At 34.2% G+C, this 25,642-nt stretch overlaps 6 protein-coding genes and 2 long non-coding RNA genes across 22 annotated transcripts; 4 read left to right on the forward strand and 4 right to left on the reverse strand.

The window, feature by feature from the left end:
• The first annotated feature begins 90 nt into the window (after nucleotides 1–90).
• On the forward strand, nucleotides 91–2,179 carry LOC105287181 (iron-sulfur protein NUBPL). 2 transcript variants are annotated; one of them, XM_011352671.3, is made up of 4 exons: nucleotides 91–857; nucleotides 1,086–1,358; nucleotides 1,484–1,857; nucleotides 1,962–2,179. In XM_011352671.3, exons 1-4 carry the CDS (start codon nucleotides 780–782, stop codon nucleotides 2,053–2,055), a joined length of 819 nt encoding a protein of 272 aa, XP_011350973.1. In that variant the 5' UTR covers nucleotides 91–779; the 3' UTR covers nucleotides 2,056–2,179. The 2 variants fall into 2 exon arrangements, with proteins under 2 accessions (XP_011350973.1, XP_011350971.1); XM_011352669.3 differs by having other exon boundaries at nucleotides 97–857; nucleotides 1,086–1,408.
• A 286-nt stretch (nucleotides 2,180–2,465) lies between these two features.
• LOC105287180 (probable histone-binding protein Caf1) lies at nucleotides 2,466–6,112 on the forward strand. 2 transcript variants are annotated; one of them, XM_011352668.3, is made up of 5 exons: nucleotides 2,466–2,620; nucleotides 3,710–4,208; nucleotides 4,295–4,552; nucleotides 4,784–5,111; nucleotides 5,316–6,112. In XM_011352668.3, the coding sequence occupies exons 1-5, from the start codon at nucleotides 2,599–2,601 to the stop codon at nucleotides 5,493–5,495; spliced, it is 1,287 nt and encodes a 428-aa protein (XP_011350970.1). In that variant the 5' UTR covers nucleotides 2,466–2,598; the 3' UTR covers nucleotides 5,496–6,112. The 2 variants fall into 2 exon arrangements, with proteins under 2 accessions (XP_011350970.1, XP_011350969.1); XM_011352667.3 differs by having other exon boundaries at nucleotides 2,471–2,620; nucleotides 3,671–4,208.
• Nucleotides 6,113–6,285: 173 nt separating this feature from the next.
• Nucleotides 6,286–14,145, reverse strand: LOC105287179 (slowpoke-binding protein). Of its 8 annotated transcripts, none has more exons than XM_020034273.2 (10): nucleotides 13,885–14,145; nucleotides 13,635–13,686; nucleotides 13,056–13,344; nucleotides 11,086–11,483; nucleotides 9,023–9,189; nucleotides 8,395–8,660; nucleotides 7,768–8,062; nucleotides 7,301–7,392; nucleotides 7,098–7,223; nucleotides 6,286–7,017 (listed from the first exon to the last, which is right to left on the reverse strand). In XM_020034273.2, exons 3-10 carry the CDS (start codon nucleotides 13,056–13,058, stop codon nucleotides 6,832–6,834), a joined length of 1,533 nt encoding a protein of 510 aa, XP_019889832.2. In that variant the 5' UTR covers nucleotides 13,059–13,344; nucleotides 13,635–13,686; nucleotides 13,885–14,145; the 3' UTR covers nucleotides 6,286–6,831. The 8 variants fall into 8 exon arrangements, 7 of the variants coding, with proteins under 7 accessions (XP_019889832.2, XP_019889836.2, XP_011350962.2 ...); XM_020034277.2 differs by lacking the exon at nucleotides 13,885–14,145 and having other exon boundaries at nucleotides 6,286–6,665; nucleotides 6,763–6,813; nucleotides 6,944–7,017; nucleotides 13,056–13,878; XM_011352660.3 differs by lacking the exon at nucleotides 13,635–13,686.
• On the reverse strand, nucleotides 9,242–11,079 carry LOC109611509. Its single transcript, XR_002193948.2, has 2 exons — nucleotides 10,275–11,079; nucleotides 9,242–10,011 (listed from the first exon to the last, which is right to left on the reverse strand). It is a non-coding gene; the product is annotated as an uncharacterized LOC109611509 (long non-coding RNA).
• A 692-nt stretch (nucleotides 14,146–14,837) lies between the features above and the next one.
• On the reverse strand, nucleotides 14,838–16,857 carry LOC105287177 (non-structural maintenance of chromosomes element 3 homolog). Its single transcript, XM_011352657.3, has 6 exons — nucleotides 16,576–16,857; nucleotides 15,966–16,315; nucleotides 15,695–15,860; nucleotides 15,453–15,550; nucleotides 15,239–15,367; nucleotides 14,838–15,092 (listed from the first exon to the last, which is right to left on the reverse strand). Exons 1-6 carry the CDS (start codon nucleotides 16,784–16,786, stop codon nucleotides 15,012–15,014), a joined length of 1,035 nt encoding a protein of 344 aa, XP_011350959.3. The 5' UTR covers nucleotides 16,787–16,857; the 3' UTR covers nucleotides 14,838–15,011.
• A 109-nt stretch (nucleotides 16,858–16,966) lies between these two features.
• LOC105287178 lies at nucleotides 16,967–20,810 on the forward strand. 4 transcript variants are annotated; one of them, XM_026970066.1, is made up of 9 exons: nucleotides 16,967–17,777; nucleotides 18,055–18,174; nucleotides 18,284–18,419; nucleotides 18,698–18,959; nucleotides 19,114–19,227; nucleotides 19,325–19,415; nucleotides 19,922–20,067; nucleotides 20,229–20,361; nucleotides 20,440–20,810. In XM_026970066.1, exons 1-9 carry the CDS (start codon nucleotides 17,634–17,636, stop codon nucleotides 20,488–20,490), a joined length of 1,197 nt encoding a protein of 398 aa, XP_026825867.1. In that variant the 5' UTR covers nucleotides 16,967–17,633; the 3' UTR covers nucleotides 20,491–20,810. The 4 variants fall into 4 exon arrangements, with proteins under 4 accessions (XP_026825867.1, XP_026825866.1, XP_026825868.1 ...); XM_026970065.1 differs by having other exon boundaries at nucleotides 20,229–20,810; XM_026970067.1 differs by having other exon boundaries at nucleotides 18,302–18,419; nucleotides 20,229–20,810.
• LOC113562052 lies at nucleotides 18,987–20,484 on the reverse strand. Its single transcript, XR_003406603.1, has 2 exons — nucleotides 20,409–20,484; nucleotides 18,987–19,233 (listed from the first exon to the last, which is right to left on the reverse strand). It is a non-coding gene; the product is annotated as an uncharacterized LOC113562052 (long non-coding RNA).
• A 176-nt stretch (nucleotides 20,811–20,986) lies between the features above and the next one.
• On the forward strand, nucleotides 20,987–25,572 carry LOC105287175 (odorant receptor 4). 3 transcript variants are annotated; one of them, XM_020034279.2, is made up of 9 exons: nucleotides 20,990–22,339; nucleotides 22,789–22,908; nucleotides 23,016–23,133; nucleotides 23,755–24,016; nucleotides 24,242–24,310; nucleotides 24,381–24,471; nucleotides 24,721–24,866; nucleotides 25,039–25,171; nucleotides 25,254–25,572. In XM_020034279.2, exons 1-9 carry the CDS (start codon nucleotides 22,172–22,174, stop codon nucleotides 25,302–25,304), a joined length of 1,158 nt encoding a protein of 385 aa, XP_019889838.2. In that variant the 5' UTR covers nucleotides 20,990–22,171; the 3' UTR covers nucleotides 25,305–25,572. The 3 variants fall into 3 exon arrangements, with proteins under 3 accessions (XP_011350958.2, XP_019889838.2, XP_011350957.2); XM_011352655.3 differs by having other exon boundaries at nucleotides 20,994–22,339; nucleotides 24,197–24,310; XM_011352656.2 differs by lacking the exon at nucleotides 25,254–25,572 and having other exon boundaries at nucleotides 20,987–22,339; nucleotides 24,197–24,310; nucleotides 24,721–24,892; nucleotides 25,039–25,131.
• Nucleotides 25,573–25,642: the final 70 nt, after the last annotated feature.

Genomic DNA, 25,642 nt, shown 5'->3' on the forward strand with positions numbered 1-25,642 from the left:
CGAAGCTACACGTGGACACAAGGCTTTATGTAAACTATTTTGGGCCGCTACTCAAGTCCGCTCTCTGTTACTTGCAATTAGCAATAACAAAATTATTTTATCTCTTTTGTTCACTAAATATCCAACGAAGACAGAATAAATATTGCCAATATCGCCAGTAAATAACAGAATATAACTTAGCATCAGATACAATTTTTTATTAAACATGATCGATCCGTTATGAAAAAGCAGACGATACGTGATAATGACAAACAACAATTTATGCAAAACTCTTGTAAAAATCGACTGTCGTCACCAAAATAACAGTATAGCCAGAAATTTAGGTTAGGTGTACGATCCAACTGATAATACATTTTAATTTAAAACATGTAGATACATGTAACACGCGAGACAGAATGGAGGAAGAGCGGAAATTAATTATAGCGGCAAGATTAAAAATTAATGTTAAAATGATAAGAAGAGGTACTAATACTTGAAATAAAGATTTTTAAGCGACTTACCTTGTAGACGATGCGAGTGTCTCACGTTAAGTAATAATAAAAGCTTTCGAACATTTGCGGAAAAGTTGCGCCACTCCGGCGATGGATCTCAATGTTGTTTTTGTACATGGATCACATAGAAAAATCAGGAGATAAAGATTTTGTAATTGCGTCTGATAAATGTGATTTTATTCTCACTGATGATATATCTTTTACCGATGAACATAAATTTATAGTGTAAATGGACCTTGAATGTTGTACACAAGATTAGGTTAAGTAAAATCGGTCGGTGACGGTAAAATGTTGAATATTACTGCGAAGTCGCGTTTAGGCAAACATTTACGGCAACTTCAGTACATGTGGCAGCGACCCAAAGAAGTAAGTAATATAGCAATAATTTTGCTAAACTTTTATATACAGAGGAAAAAGAAAAATAGTGACTTGTACATCTTTTAAGACACAATTGCAAATATAAACTGTAAAGAGATAAATTTCTCTAATAAAGTTATTCTTATATTATTATAAAATTTTTAAATGTTTTTAAGAACAAATAAGAAACTCCAGTATTTTATGCGAATGATTATTTATTATTTTCACTTATTCCAGTATGGAACAACGATCGATTCAACCAGAGCGAGTCAAGAAGCCAGACAGAGGGAAATCATGGCACGTGGTCTACCGAAACGAAAACGGATAAAAGATGTTAAACAGATTCTCCTGGTAGCCTCTGGCAAGGGTGGTGTTGGCAAATCGACGACCGCTGTAAACCTGGCAACCGCTCTGAAGATCGTAGAGCCAGGAAAATCCATTGGATTGCTGGACGCTGACGTTTTTGGGCCTTCTGTGCCCCTGATGATGAACATACACGAATCGCCCATGGTAAATCAGGAGAATCTCATGGAGCCTCTTGTAAATTACGGTGTAAAATGGTGATTAATTGTCAACTAAGTTGAACATTGGTCAGGTAAATAATGGGGCCTTACAATTTCGCATTTCACGTGCAGCATGTCCATGGGATTCTTGATTGGCGAGGCATCGCCAGTAGTTTGGAGAGGACTGATGGTCATGAGCGCGTTGGACAAGCTGATCAATCAGGTGGCATGGGGGCCGCTCGATTATCTGATAATCGACACGCCTCCCGGCACTGGGGACACGCATCTCTCTCTCGTTCAGAATCTCTTCATCGCCGGTGCGCTCCTGGTGACGACGCCGCAAAAGGTCGCGCTCGAGGTGACCAGAAGAGGCGCGAACATGTTCAAGAAGCTGGACATACCCGTTGCTGGCATCGTGGAGAACATGAGCACCGTTACGTGCCCAAAGTGCATGACCGAGATATCTCTCTTTGGCAACGCCACGCTATCGTTGGCCAAGGAACTTGGTATGTAATAATTACATTAATGATAGATCATCTTGTTATTAGGATATATCTTGATTTTAAATTTACCCAACTGCTCTATTTCCTTTTCCTTTTTTTTGCCACAGGTGTGGATATCCTACAGAGGATACCAATGCTCGAGAGCATTGCGGAGAGTTCGGACAGTGGGAAACCAATTGTTCTGGCAGCACCGAAGAGTAGGCAGGCAGAAATTTATAAGGGGTTGGCGAAAGATGTTGTTACATTTTTAAGTAGACAAGAAATAAATACGGAGTAAAAGAGATAGGGAAAAAATAAAGTGAGAATTTTAAATGACTGTTCTATACAAGATTTATATTATTTTATATTATATAATTATTTACTAATATATATTATATAATTAATTGATATAATTTATTACTTATTTCTATTGTGATTGATCTTGAATATTTTCTATTATACATTTCTATTATACAAAATATTGACGTATAAATAATTACTTTCCTTCATAATCAAATTTATTTTCGATTTCCCCTAGATCTAGTTCCCATCGCGATCACGAACACCCGTAAATCCGCGCTAGCGGAGTTTCGCGAATAGGAATCGAGCGCGCGATCTCGCCGCGTTGTAAACGTGGTTTGCGGTCGGTCCGAGCGTCTTGTCGTGTCGGCACTCGCTGTACTTGGTGGAATTTTGGCGGGCCGGTTAGCCGCTTGTTGTGGCTTCTCAATTATCTCTCAAGTTGATAAAATTTGCGAGGACTAAATGATGGCAGACAAGGATGGTGGTAAGTGTCCAGTGTTCTCCATCTACGTTTCCCCGCTTATTGCTTGCTTTTCGCGCCCAGTAAAACGTTCGTGCGATCGGTCAGCGGTCTCGGAGGGACGCCTCAATAAACAACGCCGTTTTGACCTTTGATAAACTGAAAAGCGATGCACAACGGCTCGCGCACGTTGCGCTTAGATACACGCGAGAAATTCGAACGACGATAATTCGTTCCGTTATTACGACATCGAAATTCGTGAGAATTCCGCGATTCCGAAGCCGGTTGTCGCGTCACATTAGACACACGTTGCGACGCGTTGCGGTTAAAATTGTTATCGATGCCTCTAGAGTCCTCGCAATTAACTAACAATTGTGAATAATAGTATCTGATAAATATCTCTCGTGATATCGCGTTATCACGTAATTATCTCGTTGCATATTAGAGGCGTCCCTGTTATGAGGCAATAATGGATTTTTATTCGGCTAAATATAATTATTTCCACAACTTTATCATGCGATATTAATAATTGCAATGCTAAAGCATTGATTGCTAATTATATGAATAAATATAATATACACATTTAAGATAGACTGATAGTAACAATTTTACTAAGTAAAAGTTGTAGAATGAATTATTTTGATTGATCATATTACTTTCAAGAGGAACATGATTTTAAACATGGAAAACTGTCATGTATCTATTATATAAAAATCTAGATGACTATATATTATCAATTATATATTTCTTGTAAGAGAACGTTACTGAAATATTTCCTGTATACATATTTATATTTATTCATATTAAGGCCCTTGCACAATAGGCGATAGCGATAGACAAATAGCAGAGGCAATAGTATAAATGCATATGCCAATGCAGAATGGAAAACGGAGTAGGCAGTAGCGATAAAGTTTCTGCATTTTGCCTATCGCTATCGTCTATTGTGCAAGGGCCTTTACTAGATTCCTATAATATATTTTACAATAATACATTTATATGATGTGCATTTACTATGTTTATATTAATACAGTTTCATCTTTTATTCACATGTCTTTATTCACATCCTCCTCGTAGAAGAAGTATCTCAGCGTCGTTCTTTCTTTTCTGGTGCAGAAGGCTTTGATGATGCGGTGGAGGAACGAATCATTAATGAGGAATATAAGATCTGGAAGAAGAACACTCCATTTCTATATGACCTAGTAATGACGCATGCCTTGGAATGGCCATCATTGACGGCGCAATGGCTGCCTGACGTTACCAGACCCGAAGGAAAGGACTATTCAGTCCATCGGCTAATTCTGGGCACTCATACGTCAGACGAGCAGAATCACTTGCTCATCGCAAGCGTTCAGTTGCCGAACGAAGACGCGCAATTCGATGCCTCCCACTATGACAATGAGAAGGGCGAATTCGGCGGTTTTGGCTCTGTGAGCGGCAAGATCGAGATCGAGATAAAGATCAATCACGAAGGCGAGGTGAACAGAGCGCGATACATGCCGCAGAACCCGTGCGTGATCGCGACGAAGACGCCCTCCAGCGACGTGCTCGTGTTCGACTACACGAAGCATCCCAGTAAACCGGATCCCAACGGAGAGTGTCATCCAGACTTGCGGTACTTATCAAATACAAAATAGCGGAGGCAGTCGCAGTGTACTTATAGAATTATCGCACTCATCATTGTCGTGTTTCTTATCACAGATTACGAGGCCATCAGAAGGAAGGATACGGTCTTTCATGGAATCCCAATTTGAACGGATACCTGCTGAGTGCTTCAGACGACCATACAATTTGCCTATGGGATATCAATGCTACGCCAAAAGAGAATCGCGTTATCGACGCGAAAACCATTTTCACGGGACACACGGCTGTAGTCGAGGACGTCGCCTGGCATCTGCTGCATGAGTCGCTCTTTGGTTCGGTCGCCGATGATCAGAAGCTTATGATCTGGGATACAAGGTAATCAATGCATTTTTCTTACATAGATAATTATTTGAGAATAAATTTGAGTCACTAATAATTTTACAATCGCAGTTCGATTAAATAACTAAAAATTTTAACAATATCTGTTATATAATATACGTTATTAACAATGCAACTATTGTTTATGCAATTAATTATTTTATGCGATTAATTAACGCGATATGTGAATGACGCGATGCTTCAATCATTGAATTTTGATCTGTGCAGATGTAACAACACCAGCAAGCCGAGTCACACCGTTGACGCTCATACTGCGGAAGTAAACTGTCTGAGCTTCAACCCGTACTCCGAATTTATACTAGCTACCGGTAGCGCGGATAAGACTGTCGCGCTTTGGGATTTGAGAAATCTCAAATTGAAGTTGCACTCATTTGAATCACACAAAGACGAGATCTTCCAAGTGCAGTGGTCCCCGCACAATGAGACCATATTAGCAAGCAGTGGTACCGATAGACGGTTGCACGTTTGGGACTTGAGCAAAATCGGGGAAGAGCAGTCTAGTGAGGATGCTGAGGACGGACCACCTGAATTGCTGGTAATTACGTGAAATTAATTCGTGAATAACGACGTTAAATTAAATTAACGGGAGAAAAATGTGGAAACATTATTGTTCGTTCTTTAAATGTTTATTATTTTCCAAATTAAAAAACTGTTATTTGTTAATTAAAAATTTTTTTAATTTTCTTACCTAATTTAAATAATTTCTCTGTTAAATAATTCTTAAAATACATTTTTACAGTTCATACACGGAGGCCATACCGCTAAGATCAGTGATTTCTCATGGAACCCGAATGAACCGTGGGTGATCTGCTCAGTGTCGGAGGATAATATAATGCAGGTATGGCAGATGGCAGAAAATATTTACAACGACGAAGAGCCCGAGACACCAGGAAGTGAGATTGAAACTGGTGGCTCATAACGCGGGATGATTCATTATCCCTACGAATAATGTGTCGCTTCCATCAATTCCGGATACTCACGCGTATCCGCAACCGCGTCATGTTAAACGATACTGCGGCAGGTTTGCTTTACGTTGGCAAATGTGGACTTGGGAAGCGACAAATTTGAATTTCAGTTGACTTGTGTGAAAAACAATGTAATTTAAAAAAAAAGGAATCCGCATCATCATATTTTCGGAAGCTCTCGCATTTTAGACGCGTATATACATATATACGTACATGTATCATTTTATCTAATTGAACTTCTGTAACTTCTGTGAATTTACGGAGAGAGGAAACGATGACGATGGGAGGAGTCTTCACGAATAGTTTCGAGTATTTTAAACCAAGTATGAATGGTATTCATCAATGATGTATCTCGACTACTCGTTAAATCAGTTGACACGACTGTTAGAAGCGGAGGGTACACAACAAGGTAATTAGTTACACATTTCTTATACGTCAGTATGTTTTCCGTATTAAAAAAAAATATCTCTGACACAGTGGAAGCTCAACTAAAATTAGGGAATGCCAAGTACTTTTTCTACTTCATTTTAAATGTGAATAATAAAGAAATAATGTAAACTTGTGCACAATGCGAATTGCGTTTCTCCCAGTTTCTTCTATTACTAGTCCTTAGTCCGCGATTTATTACATCTTGTAATGTCCCTTGATTTGGAATCGTCATGTTGAAGTGCCGCGACGACTTAAAAATAATTCTTGTAAGATAAACGGGATGGGGATTGGTAATAAATCGGTTTCTACTATAAGATCGTTGCAACAACCAGAAAAAAATCATTATTCAACGACATACATAAATTTTCCTTTTTTTTTCATCATCTGAATCTGGATAAACGTGAATTAAGTGTACAGACGGCACGCAAATCAAACCTTGCATCTTCGCTTTAGAAATTTGTTCGACATGCATTTTGTATATCGCAGAATTAGGACAATCGTCCTTTGTTTTGTTTAATTTGCAAATACAATAGGAACGTGCATTCTTCTTTGGGGGGATAAAATTATACGTGTAGACTTTGTTCCCGCATTATAAAGCCGTTTGTTCAAGCTCGTTGTAGATCTGCGTGAGTAGAGAGTCTTCGTATTCGAGGCTGTTCAGCGATTTAGCATCCTCGCCGCTGACGTTCATGATTCTGAAAAAATCCGCGATCGGGTATTCGCACGGATTGCTTCTTTTCAATTCCACTCGAATGTATTTGTCATGAACGGAATTATTTGATTTTTCATTACCAAAATTTGCGCGTTAAATGGACATCGCTCTTAGAGCGTGTCTTATGCCAGCTGCGCATGCGAAACAAATTATTTGCAACACGGGTAATTATCGACGAGCCGAGTTCGTATGAACTCGCATATAAGCAAATTTTTAAGTACTTGATATAATTTATGTGTGTTATATTGAAAGTGAACGCACCCTTTCCCGGCATCTTGCCGTTTAATACCGTCGAGTAAGCTCATTATGGAGGGCGTCAGAGTCGGACGAAATACCTGAAATAATTGCGTTTTAAATTAATTTCGGCAAAGAGAGAATCGAGAATTAGGAAACTAAGCATGGGTAAGCTACTCACGGTTACGGCCGCGCATCGCATCTCGCGGAGGTCGATGTTCCTGAAGAGATCGTGGATCAATAACTCCTCTACGCTGGTGAAACGATTGTCGGATTCCGTGAATATTGATTCGAGCAATCTTACAACCTGAAATTGAAGTATGACATTTAGATTTTCACTTCCTGAATAAAGTATACCGGCTTGTTATCGTTATTGATTCATACCTGTGGATACATTTCAATGTCGGATAATTGGACGGCGGATGGTCTGAAGGTACATAATTCATAACCGGCGCACATTTCGAACAGCATATGTCCTGATAATGAAAAAAAATACTTTTTGTAAAATTATGTTTTAACGTTTTAATAAGGTACCCCTAAACGAGAGATTTCTCATGTAATTATACTATTAAGAAATTGGAAATTTTTTATTTTGCAAGAAACATTAAGAAACTTGTAACGAGAAGGATTAAACATTAGTGTAATATATAAAATTTGTATTAAACTATTATTTTGTCGAAAAATTATACTGTAAAAGTTGTGTAAAATTACTTTAAAACATCCGTCTTTACTACTGTTCTAGAAATGTTATATTTTGTCAAAATTATGTAATTTTTATGTTAGACACTTAGAGATTTTCTTTAATAAAATTTTGCATAAAAAGTTTTTTATATTCAAATATTGTTACCTACCAAAACATATAATATCGATCGAGGAGGAATGTGTTAATCGAGACGTGACAATAGGATGTATGCGACTCGTAAAGCCTAGAAGCGTATTCTCCAGACCTGCCAGCCTCGCAACGCCGTTTTGGATCACCACATTGCCCGAATGAAGATGAGTTACCATGGGAAATCCTCGTTCCTTCAGGAACACTAGCGCTTCCAATATCTGCCGACCCATTCGTTGCACCTGTGGTAGCGTGAGCTCTTTGCCTCGCGCAGCATACTTGTGCGTCCAGTCTTCATTCCAGCAGTTCCGTTCGATCTGCCATACAATATATTTTGATCAGAAAGTCCCCCGTTCTTCGAATTTGATATGCAAAATACAAGAAAATTATATATAGAAGTTTCAGGAATTGTATAAAAAATACAGACATAATTGTCCGAAAAATTCTCTTTTCAGATAATTAAAAAATTATTAAAATTGAACAGACTTTCACGAATTAATACATATATATATATATATATATATATATATATATATATATATATGATAAATAAGTCTCTTTAAGGAAAAAAGTTTTGGCTACAGAAAGATTATTTTTAATTCAATAAATTTGTAGTTTCTTTAATATTTCTATAAGGAGAGATACTCACGCCGTAAACTAGATCCTTCAGGCTACCTTGGTTGACAGGCTGCACCAGGACGATGTACGTTTGGTCCTCGTACTCAAGAAAATCGACGTGAAAAACGGGACAGATGTAGGGATGTTGCAAGGCCAGAAACAGATTGTTCAAGATGTCCTTAGTGGAGGGACAGACAGTTAGCGGACAGTTCTGATTCAGCGGTACCAAAGTCAACAGTCTGTCCGTCTTTAGCGACGTGTCCCTCACCATGAACCAATACTTATCCACCCTCGATCCTAAAGTATATTTGCGGTTCCATCGGTTTTTTTCTTATATAAACTTTCACAGGCATTTCTTGGCCAATAAGTGTCGGTGCAAGAAACGACAATAAAATACATTTTTTTTAAATCTAAAATTGCGCAGAATATAAACCTTAAATCTCTATTGTTACCAATAATTTTAATACTTTCTATCTTTCTTTGGCTTCGTAACATCTTGTTATTGTGTCCTTATTGCTTTACTATTTTGTGTGTGTCTCTGCCCAGCTGTGTTAGAAGCTCGTCAAGGAACACTGTGGTTCCGAGACGCCTTGTATATTCTCATTTGGCACTTTGGTGGTTTCAGCGGAGAATCGAGAGAGCGATCGGAGTAGGCTCACCGATATTATTGAGTTGCTTGATGAGGGCGAAACGCGGCGTTTTCTCGATGTAGTCCCGGCAGATTGATAAAGCACGATCGCGGGATCTCTTCTCCATTTCCACGTACTCGACCCCGTCTTCACTGACAGATTTCGGCCCATGATTTAGTGCTGTGTAACGGCCATTCCTGTTGGGCAGAATTCTATTTGATCATCCTTTCTCATTTAATCATTCTTTTCTTTTTTCCATCTTTTTTAATCTATATTGTTGAGAGGGCAAGGTTCGAATTTTATGGCGTCTATTGAATCGCAATCGCCTTTTTAAGATTTTCAGATTTATACATGTTATTAGAACATATGTAATTATATATACATAACAGTTAAACCTTGCGAGAAATTTCAAAGTTTTACAAACATAAAAGAAGATAATAAAGAATGAAAAATATAAATTACCAATTTTAGGGAGATAGTACAGTTTATGAAATTTAAATATAATTTAGAAAAATTATATGAAATATACAAATAGAAATCAAAATACATATATAATAGCAACAGAAATAAAAACAATAAAAGTAAAATAAATATAGACAATTTTTTGGATATCAATATTTTAATTATTATTTCAATTATTATCATTTAATTATTACTATCAGCGTATAGTGAATATAGTTTATTTAGAACGTTTTCTCAATATAGCACTCACTTAGAATATATATTATTACATACAATATCTGACATACTGAACGATAGAAGAATAATTATAATAAATATAGTTTAATGAATATATTTCTGCACAGAATCGTCCAAATTGTCCAGAATTTTATTACCTTTTATAATTTATATATCGCATGAAACATATTTTTTACCTCTTGTGAAAAAGTACTGCGCAGTTTTGCCTAGACAGTTCTTGAGCATTATCGCGGCTCCGGCAGCAACAAAAGCGGATTAGATTCGCGAACCACGGATTACGATGCGGTTGCGTGCCATTGACGTGCCACGCTGCTCTATGGCTGCAAGGGGTTTCATCCAATAAAAAAAAAACCGTCACAATAGCCGTGCACTTCGTCATACAATCGTCGTCAACCTTTACGCGGATTACACTTCCACGCAAAGTATAATATAATCGGATTGTGATCTATGCAGAACATCTCGCAGTGTACTCGATCTCGATTATTACAGAGTGATTATCTCGGAATTGCAACAAATGAAAAATTGAGAAATTTTGTTCCTGAGGATCGTATGCGGGATCTTTTACATACTGATTTGTTGTTACCTGCGCTCGGCAACGCGAAAATTTCCATCCACTCGACGACAATCTGTCGAAACGTTTCGACGAATATCTACAGCATGTACAGAGCTTGTCATTGTTGACTAGACATTCTCATAAAACGACGTGTAAACGAAAATCACGCACAACACCCGCGTTAGGAAGGCCGCGAAGGACTTCATCCTCGTACGTTGAGAAGGAGCTGACTTTCCAAAACAGCTTTTGAATAGAACTGTTCGCAGTTTACAAACAGAGAGACGTACGTTGGAAGATGAATTACACAAATGTGTCATCTTGCTAAGCGCGGAATGGATTAGTAGCCTGACAGAATACGGGGATGTAAATCAGGTAAAACCTCAGGCACAAAATGTTAGAGAAAATGGGTATAATCATCGTCGATGTAAAATAACGTGAAGAGATAAAGTGAGAAAAAAATATACATTTAATCTTTTCTCTGATTAATTCTATTTTTTAAATAATTCTATGTGGCATCTTACAATGTTTCATAATTTTTGTAACTCTACAGCTCTATAAATTCCGCAATGCCATAATTGTTGATAATTTCTTCGAACTTGATAATTTCAGAAAGTTCTTCGAATTTTACAATTTCACTCTTTCGTTTTCAGAACTCTGTAATTCTATAATTTCATCATCTTGTAGCTGTGTACTCCAGATAAATCCATAAACCCCAGAAAATGATAAAGTATGAGCCCTAATTGTGCTAAAATACTTTAATTTTAGCCGTCCCCAAATCCAAAGAATGAGATTAAAGCTATCAAAAAAATGCAGGTACATCTTCTCTTTGGCCTCTACTCACTTGATGTCACTCTGATCCTTATATCCCCGTGCTGCTGATACGCGGCTGAAGAGCAACCGCGCCAGATTGTCCAGCTTGTTCGCTAGTTGATGACCCTTGTCGTCCTCGCTCTCATTCTCGTCCTCCGTACTCACGCTGCGACCCCGTCGCAACGACCCTCGCGCTGTACTCATCGCCCTCGCATTCAACTCGGTAGCGCTCTGCGTTCTGCGATTAACGGCACGGCGCCGACGACGGGTGCTCGAATGCCCAGTACGATGCTGACAGAATCTGTCGTGTCCAGTCACCTCCGACTCGCGGTTCCGCTGCCCATCACCACCGTCATCCTTCTTATTCAGGCTCTGATAAAGATTGAACATCCTTGGAAAACGGGAGGATGTCGCTTGGTCCCGACGTGTCTGGAAACCGTTTGTCCATATATTTGTTTATCCACGTTATCGGGACAATCTATTTTCATAACGCGAATGGAACTCATTTCGACTCCATGGAACATTTCAATGCTTTTACGTAAAATTAATACGTAAATATTCACTGATATGAAGACGCACATAACTGATTGTCTTACATTTTTAATAGCTTTTGTGGGGGAAAAAAAGTTGCTGATTAAACTATATAAGACTGTATAAATGACTATATAAATCAGATAAGAGCTTTCATGCTCCAGTAATACAACAAGCATCCTATATGAATGCTATATCTTTAGTATTTTATTTAAAAAAAAAAACTTTAATTTGTTTCTCTTCTTAATAAATTTTTTCACAAGCGAATTACATATTAAAGAGCACATGAAAGCTGAAGCAGAGCGATTAATCTGCAGGGATATGATAAATTATTTGAGATCATTCAAGTTTTAAATGCTATGATGGTATAAACAAAACCGGATGTAATATTCTTTTTACATTCAAGTTTATTTTTACAAGTGAGACCAGAGATGGAAACAATAACTCTTTTGATTTCTCTGGTATGTTTTATCGATAAAGAACTTCTCTTTCAACAGCCTTTATGAACTATCGGATTTTTCCTCTGACCTTTCTCGGTTTAATTCCGCAATTGAAACAAATTATTGCGAATCAACGTCGTGAGAGATACACGCAAATGCATTATTAAACGCGGAATCGTCTCGCTATTAATACCGCTTTTCACATTCCAGATCGATATAAAACGAATAAACGCGTCCGTTCAAAACACCGATCATTTGTCAGCAAGTACAGGATCCGTTATTTTTAATCCCGAGATTGTGCATCTTAAAACCTATTGAATTTACAGAGAAAATAGAAGATAATTGCTTCCGAGAACATTATACGATTCAATCAACATGTTTCTTTATATGTAATTTTATTTTTTCCGAAATCTTTTTCACATTTGATTTTTAATAATTAAATTACGCTTATTTAACAGAAGCATTTAATAGCATGAAGATTATGAAGGACATTAACAAAATAGTATTATTGAGATTTATCTTTTATCAAATTAATAATTTATTAATAAAAGCTATTAAGCTATTAAGCTTATGTGATCTGGAAAGTATATTGATCATTTAATAGTTTCTATGCAAATACAAATACAAATAATTTGGCACAAGCAATTTCCTTGAATTATAGTGCTTTTTAAATTTTTCTTCAATCTCATTTCCGAAATGTAATTAGTTAATATTTAAATATTAAATTTAATATTTCCAATTAAATATGATAATCAAATGAAAATTGATGTAAATAATATTAATTAATAGTAAAACATAAAAATATTTTTATATTTTGAGATCATAATAATTTTATTAATAAGCAGAATAATTTTAATGAAATTAATATTATTTACCAAATATTTAATTTTATTAATTGCTCTATGTTTTTCATTTTTTAGGATATTACAAATATCAGTTAAATCATTATTGGAATTAATTATTATTAACATGAATAGAAGCACATTGATATTCAGATGCGCGATGATCGATCGTAATCACCTTAACTTACCATTTACCACTTACCGTTAACAAACGCGCGTCGCGTTTTTGATGTTACGTCTTCTCGTGAAAATACTCAGCGAAATATCACAGATCGGTTGGTCCGCAGAATTGGTCGACAAAATTTCTGTGCGCGCGACGATATTAGAGATGCTTAAAAATTTACGAAGACAGAGAAGTATTTCTTGCGCGTCAGATTGATCAAGAAACTTATTCCATTTCCCTTTAATGTGACTCAATTCTGTCTTCTTTATGCGAATTAATCTGATTCACGGCAAATTGTATAATAGCAGTGGTAACTATAAATTAATAAAAAAATTATCAATATAAATGTTATATTAAGTTTGAGGATATATATTGTAGATATCTAATAAGAAAAAAAGAGGTTTTTTAAATAATTGTTCTGAAGAAATAAATAAATTATAACTGTAGTTCCATAACATCAAGGTAGCGTGAGCATTCCTATGCGTTACTGGGCAACGAATGCGCGATATACATTGCGTGGTCGATATACACTCGAGTGTTCCCATACACTCTCTCTATATTTTTAAAGAAATAATAATATCCAATACACATCCTGTGAACGTACATTTTCAAGCAAATTCTTGCGAATAAGATCAAAAACAAAGTCTCAAATTTGTCTGAAATTTTAAAACAATTTGACGCTACATTAGACACTTCCAATGATAATCCATAGTACGTTTTTATCTTTGTTTTCTGCTTCACCATTTTGTGCAAAAATATTTTCATTGCACCTTGCTCACGCGGTGTTATTTCTATTCATGCATAAGAAAAACTCGAGATTTCTTTTAATATCGATAGATAAATCGGGTCCGTACCGAGAGAATCGAAAGCGCGACGATCCACTGACTTTCCCGCAAGTGGGGAAAATACAACGTGCTCAACGGTGGTTCGAGTTCTTTCGTGCTATCGACCGCGGCTTGTACGGCAGTGTATGGCGCGCGAGGATTTCTACGGCACGCGTGTCTGCCGCGGCGAAATCGCGACGCGCGATTTGAAACGGACGCGTGGGCGGGACGGCGAATGCTCGGCGGCCGCCAAGCAGCGAAGCTGGGTGGACACTGATATGAGCGCGCGATCCCGGCGGCAGACCCGGCGCGACACAGATTCCGTTCCGCGCAACCACCCTCCCGCGCCTCATCCCCAACGTAAGATGAACGTACGGGCGACCTAACGGAGGGAAGTTCGGTAACCTGCGAGTGATCCCACCCCTGAAGGAAACTCATAAGGGAATCCTAAAGTCTGTCTTTTTCTTTTCTTTTTTTCTCTTCTTTGTCTCCTTTAAAAGGAAGGTAGAATCATGTTTGATTCGAGTCTACTACAACGATCTTCCTTACGAATAACAAAAATGATTTTGGAAAAGTGGAACGAGGCTGTCGAGCTTTCAAAAAATAAGAATTATACACATTACGATATCTTTAATGTGAATAATTTTTCTGAAATAAATAAAATAATGTAACAATGTTATTTAGTGCTACAAATGTTTTAAAATATTTTCTATTTTTTGTCGAGTAAAAAAGAAGACAGGAAGGTAGGTATTTTGAAGTATCTGGAGCGCTAAGTGGACAGCATCCTTGCACTCAATTCGCATGCTTCGCTTAAATTTGAAGACTCCGCACAAATTCTAATCTCTGTGGCTCTAGGGTTTCTTTCAAGGGCAAAAGATATTCGAGAAATTATTAACAGATGGATCTGCGAATTCACAATTTGCTCAAAAGGTCTGCTCGAAAATCGATGTGGTATACAGCATCACTATTGAATCATTCGTTCATTTCGATGAAAATAAAATTTTATTTTAGTAGTTAATTTGAGTATTCAAAATATCTTACATATATATCGGAACATATTTTTTATATCATAGTTTTCTTTTTTAAAATTCGTGTTATAAGAATAAAAGAATAAATAATTTGGGTAATCACGTTTATGCCGTTTTCTTAGGTAACTCTTATGATTGCTTTCCCTGTTCTTGCGCGATCACAGCTTTGTACTGCAATTTCCAGTTATTTAGAGAAGACTGATCATATATCTGCAAATCACATACGTATACATGAATCAAATGATATTATGAAAAATGGAGAAACGAAAGTACATTATTCATAAGATAATAAAAAAAAGAAAAGGTTTTACAGAAAATATAGAATCGTCGAATGCATCATGCAATTTGTAACTTACTTCTGCCACGAATTCCAAAGCGGAACGATAAGTAATCTCATTTTTCGCACGTCTCCCCCACGCATACTCGACTTGTGACGTATCATCCTTATTAACTATTTTCTCCAGGTATCTTTGATTCACAAAATCCTGTAGTGGGAGTAAATATCTTTTAAATACACACACTATATAACGTGCACTAGGTATTGCACTAAGGATACGGATTGTCCCTTACAACTGTCACCAGCTGCTTGATATCGCCGAAGTATTCGTGTAGGAAGACGTTTTCAAATCTTATAATGTTTAGTTTACGAAGAAAGTCCCACAATGCTTCTAGAAATACATTCGGCGCGTCGTTAGCGACAGAAAATTTGGAAACGCTGTTTTACTGCTAATTCATTGCGCGATAATTTTTTATCAAATTTTAAAATGTTTACAATAAGTGAGTAGACAAGATACTTGGATAAGTGAGCCCACCTTCTTTGCACGACTCGCCGAGCATGAATATGTGTACAAGCACGAGGAATAGGAGCACTTGGGCGCCAGCGGTGCTCTCAAAAGTCAGATGTGGAAGATGGTTCGCTACATCGTTTATCAATATGTATCTATTGGATTCAATCTCCATTAGTTTGTACCCGAATACCTTTGAAACGCCATTAAAGTCTCTTTAGTAAAACAATTTCAGGCACGATTTATCTTGAAGCAACTTGTATGATATAATTTTATGAGCAGAAACAGACAAGCTTACCTCGAGTAAGTGCTTCCTCACTGTATCCAGAATCAACTGGAGCTGCTTGCCGTTTCCGTTCAGGGCGTTCTTGATGATCTGATTCTTTTGTATCGGCAGCTTGTTCCGATCAGCCACAAGTAGGTACCTTATTACACAGCTAACCAACTGCATTTCCTCCTGAGTATCCATATTCTGTAATATCGTACTTTGCGAGCTACTTAACTGTAATGATTCTCTAAAGGCTGAGCTCCTGGTGTTTCGTTGTGATGACGACACGACAAGCTGGCTACTCGGACCAGGACAGTCTTGAGACAGAGAAACACTGCTCTCTCTGCCTCGAGCGCCCTGGGAAGCCCATTTTCTCTTACCTGCAAGTACGTGTATCAGCTCTCAATCCATCACAGGTTCAAAGGTTTTTACTAAATGATAACAATGCATTTCTGTAATTCAAGGATGCCAAGAGAGAACTGTACGTTTCCATGGATGGGAAACTGCACACTCTCCGCCCTTTTTTTATGTAAGAGAGAATTATATATTTTATAGATAATTTTATATATTTTTATACAACTTAATAAACAACACTTTGTCGTTTGTGTCACGAGAGGCATCGTTACAAGGTTATTCTTACTCATCCTGGTAGGTATGTCACAAAAGTTGCTAGGAAATGCTACTGTGAAACTGCTTGGAACCGCACTCTCGCGTTTTACGTGTCGAAGGATTTTTGTCGCTCTTGAAATAACAAAGAATAGCAAATCCGGCGAGAAAGTCAAATGATATGAGACATGTGTCGCTTCATATTTCATACCAAAAAATGAGGAGATATCTCTCCGTGCTGCCATCTACGAAAGGTACGACATGAACATTGATCGACGTAAGGTAATGCTAATCCTTTGAGTGCAGAGCGGTTCGCAGTTGCGATTACTGTGGATGGAATATTTTAAATAAAATATTTTCATTTGTCGTAAACGTATATTATTTATTTAAAAACATTAATAGTCCACGCCGTGGATCCACGTTGCGAAGAAGATCAGCGAATTTTAAAGTAAACGTCGGTCAACTATTTATTACGTCAGATTCAGATTTATCATATCAGATTCACATATAAAGGTAATACATTTTGTGGAAATAATAAATCTAAAAATATTGTGATCGTGCAACGAATAAAATAAAGCATTTATGTCCCAAATTATACAATTAAAATCATTATAGTACGAATGATACTTGAAGAAGTTTTAAATTAAATGTTATCCATGATTTAAACTTCCTTGGTTTATTTAAAAGCAATTTCAAATAACGATATTTCTCAATATGTGCTACGGTAAAGTATTTAAAATACCTAAGAATAATGAAAATCCTTGGCCGTCAAAGTTTCGCGAACCTACCTTCCGAGCATTTTTATCTTTCAATATTTTCCGAGTATTTTTATATTTCAACAAGAGATAAAGTACTTAGTAATCAAAAGAATTTATTGTCTGAATATAAATTTTATTTTGCGAAATAATATCAAAATGTTCAATAATGTTGTATAGCCGTCTTACATTATATCTCATTATATTGAATTAAACAAATTGCCCGAATTACCTTATACAGAAAAATGCTTTAATCGATAACTGAAAGTTGGAAGGGATAAGCGGCACTCGTCGTCGCCTTCTTCACTGTCATACGTACCCCGAACTTCATGAAGAAATGGTCTGTTTCGAGGATCAATATTTCAACCTCAACAGAAGTCTTTTACTCGTTATTGGCTTGTGGCCTTATGAACAAACAAACCTTGCTCGACTTCGATTTATTTTCTTCTGCGTTAACCTGATGTCACTGATTATATTTCAAGTAAAGCAATATTATTTAATAGAAAAGTATTTATATTGTAAGCCAAACACATCTTTATCTATTAAGTACCTACTACTTTACGCAATTAAGATGCGATTCATATAAGTAATTAAATATAACTATTTACATATTATAGTGATTATATAATCCCTTTTTTAACAAAATACTATTTGTCATTTCATGGTCACATGAAAAAGTAGAAAATAATAATCTAAACTTGACTATTTACACGCCGTTGCATGCAAAAAAGTACACTTCTTTTTTGTTTATATTGCAGCTTACAGTATTTGTGACTTCAAGATGTACTCCGGATGTTATCATTACAGTGCTTTCTGTTGTGTTTCTTGTCGTTATTGTTAAGATGCAATACATCTTGTTCAGTGTTAATATCAAGATAGTAAGCAGATGTGAGAAACATAATAAATACATAATACAATAAATACTAACGAATAAATCATTACGTATCAACAATACTATTTTTGTAAAATACATCAAGACAATACAAGAAATTACTCTTTTGCAAGATAAAACAATTATTGGTACAATTCCGGAATATATACGGCAAGTTAAAAGATGAAAATGAAATTGCTATTGCAGAAAAATATAATTATAAAGCGAGACGTTATACGGCTACATTTATTAGTGAGACAGTTATTTTAACATTTTTATAAGTATAACTATTTCTTTTATCTTCTTTACATGCATATTTTAGTCTGCAACATATATTTAATATATATGTATGAGTTTCTCAGTGAAAAACACACACACACACACACACATGTCATAAAGCTTCTATTGCCCCTTTTTCATTTTCTCTCTTCCTTCTTTTCCATTTGTTTCTTCTTCCTTTTCTTTTTTCCCCTTTCCCTTCTGCGTGTTTCTGTTTTATTATATTGATAGATTAATCTAAGCCTTTTCAGTGATTGCTATATGCAGCATATTCATACTTATCATTGCTCAAACTTGGATGGACATATGTGATATTGTTTTACAAATTAATACATCTCGGTCTCATAACTTAATACTAATGACAGAATATTTTGTCGATCAAGAAAAGTATTACTATGTTATGCTACTACACATAAATATTACAGCTTCTATAGCAGTATTTATATTAGTAGCAATAGGAACAATGTTTATTACATTCTTGCAATATATATATGGGTTGTTCAAAATTGCCAGGTATAAATAAAAACTGAAAAAGGATAATTAAAATTCGAAGTATAATTCAGATTTATTATTTTAAACGAAAATTCTCTGTTAGATAAAGAAGATATAGATTATATTTTCTACTAGAAATAGATATCTTATCGTTCAATATATATATAACTTGCAGCTACCGCATGGAACATTCATTAGACATGGATACATTAAACAATAGTATGAAAGACGTAAATCTTGTCTCCAAAAAAATAATTTGCGCTATAGTTCTTCAACGTCAAGCGATGAAGTATTCCTGAAAAATATATTACGCTATAATTACACTATAATATATAATTACAATATACATACTTATAACAATTTCTATTTTGTTTTTGTCCTTAAAGTTTGCCGAAATTTCTGGTAAACAAATTGGAATCAATGATGTTTTTTTTAATACTATTTGGAGTGACTAGTTTAAGTCTCAATCTGTTCAGAGTAAGTTTTAAATTTCTTATAAAATCTAGCAACAATCTAAATCCGCTTCTGGAAAAATGCTTGATAGTTTTTAATATTTCAATATTTATAATATTTTAGTGATATATTTTTAATATGTTTGATTCAAAAAACAACAATTAATTATTAATTGTTGTAGCATATTTAATCAGGTTTTAAGAAATTTTTGACTTTTTTTTAATTAGTCATAATATTTAGTCTGTCAAACGTTTGGTGTGTTTTGCGTCGATGTTATTTTATTATAGTAGAAGCAAATTATTAATAATCCCAGTAATCGCCAGTAATCTATGATCATAAACAAGGATTAAGTAATTGCTGAATTTCTTTCTACTGAATGCAATTAAGTAATATTTGCAAAAGTCGAGGCGAACTTTTTGATTCATCCAATATATGAACTACATAAACAAGACTATTTTATGCATATAATGTTTGTAAATAGGAATATAAACCATTACTTGTTCACAAATAAAAAAACAAGTCTATATTAGGCTTTTCAGATTGCATCGCTTGGAAATAATATTACAGAGATAATACCTCATCTTATATATGCGTTTGCTATTATTTCATATATGTTTGTTGCAAACTATCTCGGACAAAATCTTACGGATTATAGCAAAGAAGTTTTTTTTGCCGCGTAAGAAGCATTCTTATAATACAATATATACTATGTATGAAACTTGAATAAAATTTATGTTCTTCATGTTCTAACAGATAAGCGTATGATAAAAATCACTAACAAAGTTTTCTACTTTTCTCAAACTTGTATATAATTTGTACTGCGCATAAATTTTTTAGATACAATATTCAATGGTATTTAACTCCTATACCAATACAGAAATTGATACTGTTCCTGTTACAAAGAGGCGTAATAGATTTTAATGTTAATGTCGGTCGATTATTCATTCCGTCTTTAGAAGGTTTTACTATGGTAAAGAAAAGTGTAATAAAATATATTTTAAATAGTACTTTACATACCGAGAACAATAAAGAATGATATTTATTTCAGCTCGTAAAAGCTTCGGTGTCTTACTTCACTGTTATACATTCTACACGGTAACACAATAATAATAAATCAAATAATATATTTATAGTAATATAGATTATATAGATGATAATGAAAAATGATAATGAAAAGTAATGTATGTAACATACATGCATGTAAGCGTGCATGTATTTATGTGCTTTATGTTACAAAAGAGAAAGTTTCGATATTCCTTGTATATCATAAATATAATCGTGACTGCAAATGTAACGAAAAATCTATGTCCAGAATTATGTAACAAAAACTGTAACTTACAACATATAATTTCTGAAATGCGTCACGATTAAACATTATCCTGTATATCGCAAGCATAAGTAATAATAAAAATTTAATTTTAACTTGCTTTTTACACAATAAGTTCTTTTTATTTGGATATTGGGATACTTTAAATTGGATAAGTCAACTAAAAGAAAGATATATCAAAAAATATTATATCTTGGTATAGTTCATTTCTTTTAAATGTAACATTTATAAATTTTTAAGTTTATATTTCTATATTCAAGTAATATACATGTATAAAAAACATAGCTACATTTTATAAAGTAAAACTATTTTCGATATAATATCAAGTCACTTATTTGCATCTTACCCGCCTATAACATATGTACGAGATTAACAAGAAACTGATATCACTCTTTGAAGTTAATTGGTAATATAACTTATAAGTACGAGAAGATATAGAAAGATATAAAAATAATATAAATTTAATAACAATAATTTGAATAAGTGCTTTAATAATGCTGAATATCTATTAGTAGCGTGTTACAGACAAAAGCTTTATTTTCAAATTTGGAGAAATATACACTATTTTAATGTGTTCCATTTATTATTTTAAGAAGCAAACATATGTTGCGAGAAGGGAGACTATGAGAGACTAAAAATGTCTTAAAAATGTTGATGTTGATGATACAATATGTTGATTACGTCTTTCAAATTGTTGCATGAATATTTTTGCATTAGTCACTGTTTGTAAGTTTGCAAGGAAAAGTAGCATTCTATACATTTTTTAAATAAAAGCAATAGCTTAACTGTAAATTTTGTTTATATAGCACTGTATGATCAAAATACAAATGTTCAAAAGTTATGACATATCTAATCAATCAATAAAATCAATAAAATTTATCTACGTACTATTATCTTTTCTATTTAATAGATATTAATTCTGTGACACTCTCTTATTAACAAGAAAATTAGTGTAAGCACGTGTACGTCGTATTTATTGTGCATGCTGTTGTGCACGTGCACTTGCCTGCAGGACTGTGTGTATGTATGAAGCTGTATCACCCGTAACATTTCTTGCTCTTCCTTTCTCTTAAAGATAAAAAGTGCATATACACATATACTCTGCGGAGCATATAAAATTGCTATGTTAACAACAACGACTATATCCTGTCTTTTGCGCAAATAATTCCTTATAAATTTTTTTTATGGAAAGAAATCGTTCCGTAAATTTCTTTATGAAAAATTTTATTATATGGTTTATTTTAAGAGGGCATAATATAAGTGTTTGTATCCCATGATAGTATTTTCTGCTCTTTTACACTATAGCGCTAATATTACACCGCATTAAAGATAATTAGAAAATTGCGCGGCAATTTTTACGTTAGAAGAGAGAAGTTGTGGAATATTATCTGATCGATCAATAGAAACCTGAAGGGAAGTAAGTAAATGTTGTCGTTGATTTTTCTATAGCCATATGTGTTTCAAACTTCGTGAAGACATGACCCGTCTCGAAAATCACCATTTCAGTCTCAACAGAATTCTTTTACGTGCCATAGGCCTGTGGCCATATGAACAATCCAAATTCTTTCGGCTTCACTTTATTCTTTTCTCTGGTATTCTTATAAGTGCTATTATATTCCAGGTATGTATATAAGGCAAATATATACGTTTTACTAATATTATTTGTATAATAAGTGATATTATTATACTATGGCTACAATATAAAAATACATTATGATATAGGTATTATTATTGAGCTGTATCTTACTCACTTACTCTTATTACATCTTATCACAGTATTATCATGCAACTTTTAATCTTTTAATTTATATCAGATTATTATGCGATCAGATACAGTATTATACTATATTTATATAACTCCTATCGTATTTATATTATTATAATTTAAATATATTGCTATAATATATTTATTTAATCAAATATATCAGACTGTCATTATATTTATGCATTTTTCATTTAAGTGTTACATATACGCTAAAACAATTAGTAGTGTGCAATGCATTATTTACATAAGTAGATAAATAAATAAAGTTTTTCTGGCAGATATGTAAATAAAATTATTGCTTGCAGCTTACAGCATTTTTGACTACAAGATGTACTCCGGATCTGATTCTTAAGGTTTTCTCTATTGTGTTCATATTTTGTATTTTTTTATTACAATACGTCTCGTTCGGTATTAATGTTGAATCAGTAAGTCTGTAATATATTATACATGGCAATACAGATAAATCTTGACATATTTTTCATGTGCATGTGAGAAATACAAATAATAACGTAAAAAATTCTTCTATAATCAGGTGAAAGAATTGTTGATCTATCTTCAAGACATACGTGACGAGTTAAAGGATAAAAACGAAATCGCTATCACAGATGAGTATGGCCGTGACGCGAAACTTTGCACAGCTGTTCTAACAAGTAAAATACATTTCTAATTTTTTTCAATCGTTCTTTCAACGCACGTATTAAAAACTTTAAAAGTACAAATGTTGGATACTGTGTGTGCGCATGCATGTGCGTTGGACTATCTCCTTTTGCTATATTATTGAATTAACCGGGAAGTCCATGCCGATTCTTTTCAACAAAATTAAAACGCAAAACTTTACTTTGTTTCCTAAGCTTCGAGCTTGTAAAAGTTGCTAAGGTCAAAAATAAATACAGAACAACGAACTGGAAGCATTGCTCAACGGAAATAAATACATAACAACAAATTAGAAACATTGCTCGGAACGAAAACTCGTCCCAAACATTACAAAAGGACAACTTGGAGTTAATGAATCAATAGTATCCGCTATTTGAAAGCATTGAGAAATATCTAGAAGGAAGGAAGATGGCTTTAATATTATACGAACTTTTGCTTAATACTTAATATTAAGTTCAGAATTACTATAATGTTTCACATTTGAATTTTATTAGAAAGATCGGCATGGATCTTTTCGTAAAGCAAATATTAATACAACTTTATTGCAAAATAATCAGCATTGACTTACCGATCAATCCTTTAATAGAGCGAAGAAATAATTTATTTCTCTATTTTAGTGATTTCCATAGTTGGCACATTCTTAATAGCGATTACTCAAGTCTGGTCGGATGTTCTTAATGTTATTTTGCAGATAAATGTATCCCGATCGCATAATGTGCCCATCATTACAGAATATTTTATCAGTCAAGAAAAGTATTATTATTTAATTATGCTGCACCAGACCACAGCAGTTTATATAGGAGTATTTACAACGGTAGCAATAGGAACAATGCTCATTGCATTTTATCACAATATCTGCGGCGTCTTTAGAATTGCTAGGTACATAACAAGAAAAATAGGAGAATATTCATAATTATATAAATAATTTTTATTATATTCAAAATTTTTATTATATCAAACAAATCTTAATAAAAATGGAAATGTCTATCATAGTAAAGACAAAAGAACACCCTGTAGATTGTTATGCCTATAAATATAACGCATATGTATTATCTGTAGCTATCGCATCAAACATTCAATAATATTCAATATGATACAAAACAGCATAAAAAATGAAGCTTTGATATCCGCAAGGATAATCTGTGCCGTGGATTTTCATCGTCGAGCTATGGAGTTGGTATCTCTACAAAAGTACTTTCTAGTAGAAAAGTATATAATAATACGTTATTCCGCTTTTTTGAAGATTAACGAGAAGTATGGTATCTACATTACAAGTAATGTATTGTTGCTTGATACTGTTTGGAGTGGCTGCTTTAAGCCTCAACTTATTTCGAGTAAGTCTTGGATTTCATATGGAGTTCAGAAATAATTTAGATTTATGAGCACAGAATTGATATTTTACATATAAGTTTAGCGTTAAAAAATTCTCTCCTTAGAGAACATGTCTCTTTAATCATCTCTTGAACAATATATTCATCTTTTTCGAACCAATCATCATTGAAACTATCTGAATGAACAATTTTATGCTTTATGTTAACAAACTAATTAAGAAATTGTTCAGAAATAAAAAATTCATATTTTAGATTTGTCAAATTGCAACTTTGAAAATTGATTTTATGGAGATGATTATCCCTCTTTTGATGATTCTTATTGTTATCATGTACATGTACATTGCGAACTACCTTGGTCAAGAAGTCATGGATCATTGTAAAGATGTATTTCTTAATGCGTAAGAGGCATTCTTATAAGATAGAAGTATGATTAAAGAATTTTTATATTTACGATACAGTTATTAATGTTACTCGTAGAACACAGCAATGTAGGCTAAAGATTACTAATAATTTCTTGTCCTTTGTTAACTTTTCAAATGATTATTCGTCTGTGCGAAAATTATTTTCTAGGTACAACTCTCAATGGTATATAGCTCCCTTACGAGTACAGGGCTTGATATTGTTTCTGTTAGAAAGGGGCTCAACGGAGTTTAAACTAAATGTCGGTGGACTCTATAATGCGTCGTTAGAAGGGTTTGCTATGGTAAAGGAATATAAAATTTTTTAGAATGAATTTAAAATGTCAGATTAAAAATTAACACATTAAAAAATGATATTTATTGCAGCTTGTGAAAGCTTCGGTGTCGTATTTTACTGTTATATACTCAACACGATGATGAAGCAAAAGTGAATCAGATAACAGTATAGTGAAAATATAAGTGATAATGGAGCGTACTAATATGTTTTATATTTCAAAATAGAAAATTCCTATGTTTTGCGCAAGTAATGCATTTTGCTTTGTGAACAGATAGATAATATGTATGATTAAAACCATGTAAAAAATATTAGCACATCTAGTCTTCGCAACATTCTAAAATTAAACGTTGTATACATATATTGTATATGCAATATATTCTATTTCGAATATATATTATAATTTCAATATATTTCGAATATAATAATTTTAGTCGATGTTATATCATTCTTTCAGAAGCTTCTTTACTTTCCTAATTTT

This window comes from Ooceraea biroi, chromosome 6 (assembly GCF_003672135.1).
Source record: "Ooceraea biroi isolate clonal line C1 chromosome 6, Obir_v5.4, whole genome shotgun sequence".
NCBI classification, from domain to species: Eukaryota; Metazoa; Arthropoda; class Insecta; order Hymenoptera; family Formicidae; genus Ooceraea; species Ooceraea biroi.

Coding starts and splice junctions, on each gene's coding strand:
- LOC105287178 (XM_026970065.1), top strand. CDS start 17,634: ATGGTCTGTTTCGAGGATCAATATTTCAACCTCAACAGAAGTCTTTTA. Junction 18,960..19,113: donor GGGTTGTTCAAAATTGCCAG/GTATAAATAAAA, acceptor TATAACTTGCAG/CTACCGCATGGAACATTCAT. Junction 19,416..19,921: donor TAAGTCTCAATCTGTTCAGA/GTAAGTTTTAAA, acceptor AGTCTATATTAG/GCTTTTCAGATTGCATCGCT.
- LOC105287181 (XM_011352669.3), top strand. CDS start 780: ATGTTGAATATTACTGCGAAGTCGCGTTTAGGCAAACATTTACGGCAA. Junction 858..1,085: donor TGTGGCAGCGACCCAAAGAA/GTAAGTAATATA, acceptor CACTTATTCCAG/TATGGAACAACGATCGATTC. Junction 1,409..1,483: donor GTAAATTACGGTGTAAAATG/GTGATTAATTGT, acceptor TTTCACGTGCAG/CATGTCCATGGGATTCTTGA.
- LOC105287180 (XM_011352667.3), top strand. CDS start 2,599: ATGATGGCAGACAAGGATGGTG. Junction 2,621..3,670: donor GATGGCAGACAAGGATGGTG/GTAAGTGTCCAG, acceptor TCCTCCTCGTAG/AAGAAGTATCTCAGCGTCGT. Junction 4,209..4,294: donor GAGTGTCATCCAGACTTGCG/GTACTTATCAAA, acceptor TTCTTATCACAG/ATTACGAGGCCATCAGAAGG.
- LOC105287175 (XM_011352655.3), top strand. CDS start 22,172: ATGTGTTTCAAACTTCGTGAAGACATGACCCGTCTCGAAAATCACCAT. Junction 24,017..24,196: donor GGCGTCTTTAGAATTGCTAG/GTACATAACAAG, acceptor TATTATCTGTAG/CTATCGCATCAAACATTCAA. Junction 24,867..25,038: donor AAAGATGTATTTCTTAATGC/GTAAGAGGCATT, acceptor ATTATTTTCTAG/GTACAACTCTCAATGGTATA.
- LOC105287179 (XM_011352660.3), bottom strand. Junction 8,063..8,394: donor TGAAGGATCTAGTTTACGGC/GTGAGTATCTCT, acceptor ATTGTATGGCAG/ATCGAACGGAACTGCTGGAA. Junction 7,393..7,767: donor GATCGATATTATATGTTTTG/GTAGGTAACAAT, acceptor TTTCATTATCAG/GACATATGCTGTTCGAAATG.
- LOC105287177 (XM_011352657.3), bottom strand. CDS start 16,786: ATGGCAGCACGGAGAGATATCTCCTCATTTTTTGGTATGAAATATGAA. Junction 16,316..16,575: donor TGACATACCTACCAGGATGA/GTAAGAATAACC, acceptor ACGTACTTGCAG/GTAAGAGAAAATGGGCTTCC. Junction 15,093..15,238: donor CTTTGGAATTCGTGGCAGAA/GTAAGTTACAAA, acceptor TGTGATTTGCAG/ATATATGATCAGTCTTCTCT.